Raw genomic sequence first — 5,089 nt, 5'->3', positions numbered from 1 at the left:
GGTTCGGCCACTCCTTTGGGCCAGCCAGTGGCAGCCACTTCGCAATTCAGCCCCTCAGCTTCTCACCAGGGGTGGGGCCACACTCCTGCTCAGACCTCCTGGCTCAGCTGTGTTAGCATCCCCACCTGCCCACTAGCACCCTTCGGAGCATTTCCACCAGCCCATGTATTGCCACATGAATTAGGCCCCTTAACCCTGACATCAGTTATCTTTACCTAACTATGTAAAAATGTTGCTCGAACTCTCAGAACATGTGTCCATTGATGGGTCACCTGGGATTAAAAACTGGTTGTGTGTAGGTAAGCACTAAAGGGCATTTGTGTGCATAGAAATTTTTCCAGGTATGTTTCCTCTGACATCTTGACATAGCTACTGTCCCAAACATTCAAAATAGAACTAAAAATGGAATAATGGAAAAAACATCCAGTTTGTTTGACTGTTTAGAAAGGCTTGATTAAACTTTGAGGTGAAGATTTGAGTCAGGTCTTACCTTACCCATCCAAACACAAAAATTGTTTTTCTTGATTATTTCTTTTTGTTTGGGAGTGCACTGAAGTGAAAGGTTTGCTTAGCAGAGGCTCAGATTATGTTACAGATCTGAAGTAAGGAAGCAGTCAACCTTAACTTCAGTATCTTTCAGATATAGCTGGAGAAGTTTGTCAGAGGATCTCAAGCAAATATCTTTGACTAAATATCTTCTTACCAACGTATTCCTTCCCGCACAGAAACATGAGCTCAGCTGGCCCAGAAGGAAGGAAAAAGATGAGAGAATGTGACGGCTTGATTGATTCTCTTGTGTATTATATTCAAGGAACTATTGCAGACCACGAGCCTAATGACAAGGTATTCTTTGAGATGAAAGGTCTTAGGAAAAATTGCAAAGAGAACTTTTTTTTTGTTTAGAAATCCAATGTTCCGAAATAGTTGTAATGTAATAGCCAAATTTATCCTTGTTGCCAGAGCTTTTAGAACTGTCATCAAAGATCAAAGTCCAGTAGGAAGCTTTTTGAAGTATTTTTGTCCTGCAATCTAAAGTAATAACATACCTTAGTGTTGGAAAAGCATTTTGAGAATCACCAGAGAGACCTAGAAAATTCTGCCTTTTTTAAAAAAGTAACATAAAGTCACAGCTTTCAGAGTTACCAAAACACCTGAAGAGTCATGTATTACCTTTTAGTTGTCTCAGAGAGCTGGCTAGGTAGAAGCTTAAAAAAAAAAATCTGGTTACTCTTCTGCGTATTCAGTCCTATATACCCCATAGGAAATGAAGAACCTAAATCCCTCTGGGTAGCAGTGTAAATAAAGAACTTGAATGATTTAGAATGACATTTCCTAGCTTTTTTAGAAGTTATACTTGCTTCCTAAGCCATTAAATACAAGGATATGGACACCTCAAGGAGCCAGGTCCTCTCATTCTATTCCTTCCACCACTGACTGCAGATAAACCCTGAACATTGCTTAGACTAGATGCCAGTGTTTTAGCTGGGTTAGAAGATGAACCATCACTTATGAGAAGGTTAGCCTAGCCTGTGAGGCACTTCTGGCCTACCTGCTATAACTTGGGCTGTGTAGTGGTAATTACTGCACATTTATAGCTAGGATTAATTACTCGAGCTTCTCCATCTCTCTGTATTCAGTGCCATTAGCTTCAGGGAAAAACCAGCACGTTACACTTGTGCCGCTCCCTGCTGCATTTTGTCTTAAAACCACTCATTCTTTTTTGCTTTTGAAAAAAGGAGGAACTGGTAATAAAAGTATTTGCCACTAAACTCATAATTCAGAAAATGTGGACCTGACCTTAAGCATGCCCAGAAAGGCACATCTGATTTTAAAAAGCATTCTACCTCAGAAAAGTGCTTCCTCCTAGGAAATACAGAAAACTTGCCTTTTGCTGATGCCACGGCAAGATGTGTACGTGATCACCTTTAGTCTTAAGCTCCTAAACATTCCTTGGAACACTTCTGGTCTTTGCCAAAGAGCACTCGCCCAAACAATTCCCAGGCAAAATTCAGGAGTTTTAATGTCCCAGGACCATTTCCAACAGGCATGTACCCTGCTCTGAATGCAAACCCTGTGTGCCAGTTGGCTGCAGTGTTCAGGAGCATCCCACAGCATGTTTAATTTATCAGTGTATATGCAGCCTTGTGAATCACTGGCAGGGAAAACTAGCTCTCTGTAAGCTATTAGAAGCTCTGCAGTTGGTTGTTGAAAATCCAAAACTGAAAGCTCTTCCCATGCCTGGACATGTCCTTTCAATGCATGCCGAAGCTTTCAAGATTTGTATTCTTTTGTTATTTTAGGCTACAGAAAACTGTGTGTGCATTCTTCACAATCTTTCCTACCAGCTAGAGACAGAGCTCCCTGAGAGCTATGTCCAGAGCATATATATGCAAAGAAGAAATATTTCTAACAATGATAAAACACCAGGCTGTTTTGGAACACGGAGCAGAAAAGTAAAAGAGGTAAAGCAAATGTTTATTAACATCTCATTTGTTAATCAGTTGTAGCAACTTCTGGAGAGTAAGGCTCTGATCTAATTAAGTCTGTTATTGATGTATATGGTTGTATGACATTTACTTGCCACCAAAATGCAAATTTACCGGTGGCCTTTCATAACACACAATATCTTGTTCAGCTGCTAATGATAAAAATTACTTAGCAATTCACTGTTACATTGGTTGAGGAATACTGCCACTCAGTTTCATCCCCTCTGGTAGATCTAAGTGGCATCTGTTCCATGGCAATTGTGCAAGTGCCCTACCAGCAAGTGGGTATTGTTTTTTTTTCACCAGTGAAACCAGCACAAGGCAACTTGCCACATCCATGACTTGCTGGCCTTTGAGCTATCCTAGGGCCTCTTCTTTTGATGCCATGTGGTACAGATCACGTATATTCTGACAACTGGGAGTTGTTGGAGGGAAAACAGGTATAATGGAGGGTGGAAGTGAAAGAAAAGGATTAATGATCCTTCCTCATCTGTTGGTTTTGCTGGAATATATTCTGCCTTCTCTCATTCCATCTGCAGTACAACTCTAGCTGGCCATTTCTGTTTCTCATTAACCTTGAGCCCTAGTGTCTGTTGCTGAGAGAAGAGAAGCGGCTCCCCCCATACCTATGTCCTCTTTTTGGATGGAATGGCCACTATTGTTAAATACTGAAATTTTACATGTTGTCATTTGAGTTTGCAACTTGACAATCTGCAAATAAGCTGGTCATAGAAAGTTACAAAATGGCTACTGTAGCTTGTGATGCATTATCTCATATAAGGTCATGATTTCTAAAGGTTTGATGTGTTTACATGTTTAGAAGCAGCAGGACACCCCGCTTCCTGAGGAAAAGAGCAGTCCCAGAGGTATTGAATCACTCTGGCATTCCACACTGATTAGGATATATATCTCCTTAATAGCAAAGAGCACCAGAAATTATACCCAGGAAGCATCCCTTGGAGCTCTTCAAAACCTCACAGCTGGCAGTGGACCAGTAAGTCAGTTTTTTTTCTTTTTCTTCTCTTTTAGTTCTTAATGTGAATGTATAGAGTTCAGAGCTGCAGTGCAACATGTACTCTGCACTGAGCTCAAATAAGCAGTGGCAGGTCACTGGTTCACAGGCACGATCAAGGAAATCAATATTGAAAGGAAAGTCATTCACCAGCAGTGCAGCTATTTCTTGCTTGGCAAATAAGGGTACTGCTTTTTCTCACTCTCTGTACACCTCCACACCAATTTGCTAATTTGTTGCACCATGAGGGATGAGTAGATGTTAAAAGCCCCAGAAAGGGGTTTTGTGGAGCGTAATCAGTCCTGTAGGCAGAAGAAGGCACTGACACAACTACAGATCCCTATTGTGGTAAAGAAACTAACAACCTCCGCCTGAGGAACTGGCCAAAGTGCACGTGAGAGAAAGAGGGCTCAAAATTTCTTCTATATCACCTTCATTTTCTATTGCAGCTCATATGTAACTCTGGATTTAAAGTATTTTAAACATAGTTATATTGATGTAGAGAAACCGTTGTGGTTTTTTAAGAGGCTGTACTTTCATGGGAATGACACACCATTGCCACGTGCCTTATAACAGATGCCATTTGCGGTGGCCCGGACTGTTGTTCAGAAGGCAAGTGGCCTCCCAAGTATTCGAAATATGCTGCATGTGAGCCATCCCACAGTAAAGAAGACAGCAGTCTCACTGCTCAGGAACTTGTCTCGCAACACCTCTCTGCAAAGTGATATAGGTGAGCAAAGACTAACATTGTCTCTTGGGCTTTCTTTCCCTGCTCTCTTTACCTGAAAGTTTCCTTCTTCAGAAAAATCACCAGTAGGTGATTGTAGTAGATTTTTAGGTCAGATACTTGCAGACTTTATACACTGTTGAAAATAAAGCAGTTTTGCCTAAAAAAGGCTCTAACCTGAAGTTTTCTCTAAGTTGTGTATTCCTCATCAGATACTTCTATTAGTATTATTTTCAAAAAATACATAATGGAAGTAAAATCTGCACTGATCTGGGGAGGGAGCTTTTCTTCTACTTAAAGTAGGGTAAAGGAAGGTGAGTGCCAAGCTCTGTGCTACCACAGCTATGGAATCCTTTGTGAAAAACCATAGAACATCTCTAATTCTTCTAGCAAAGATCATATTTTCTTCTGTTAGACATAAAGCTTTGGAAGCTTACAGCTCACAGTTTTCCTCCATGTCTTTTGAGAATGGAAGCTAGAAGATGCTATAGATAAAATATTTCAGTCTTTTTAGAGAACCCAATTTCTTAAATGTTATAATTATTTTCACATCAGAAGCCATTTCTATTCTGAGTATTCTCTTTTCAGTTCAATGTATATTTGAAGTTTTTTCCTCACGATAAAATGAATTCACATCTTTTTTTTTTCCTTTTCTGTGTTCCCATCAAAGGGGGAAGGGGAAATTATAAGCATACATGGGACAGCTTAGTCTCCAGAACTCTGCAGAACAGTCTCTTAGGCACTGTTTAATCCCTAGGGAGCATTCCTTGTTAATGAAAATATTGTAACATGTTTGTTGGGCTGATTTCAAAGAGATAATCCATATGGTGTTAAAAATTACAAATCATAAATCCCCCAGAGAGA

General features: G+C 40.2%; 1 protein-coding gene across 1 annotated transcript in view; it reads left to right on the top strand.

Annotated features, from left to right (window-relative positions):
• Positions 1-5,089, top strand: part of PKP2 (plakophilin 2) — a 34,157-nt gene that overhangs the window by 24,806 nt on the left and 4,262 nt on the right. The window contains exons 6-9 of the mRNA XM_010008196.1: positions 726-843; positions 2,301-2,462; positions 3,307-3,480; positions 4,075-4,228. Coding sequence (XP_010006498.1) covers positions 726-843; positions 2,301-2,462; positions 3,307-3,480; positions 4,075-4,228 — 608 coding nt within the window. The remainder of the gene's footprint in view (positions 1-725; positions 844-2,300; positions 2,463-3,306; positions 3,481-4,074; positions 4,229-5,089) is intronic.

The sequence above is a fragment of the Chaetura pelagica genome, unplaced genomic scaffold (assembly GCF_000747805.2).
Source record: "Chaetura pelagica isolate M959 unplaced genomic scaffold, ChaPel_1.0 scaffold92, whole genome shotgun sequence".
In the NCBI taxonomy this organism is placed as follows: Eukaryota; Metazoa; Chordata; class Aves; order Apodiformes; family Apodidae; genus Chaetura; species Chaetura pelagica.
Note: the sequence above shows the minus strand (reverse complement) of the source record. Positions and strands in the feature narration are given on the sequence as shown.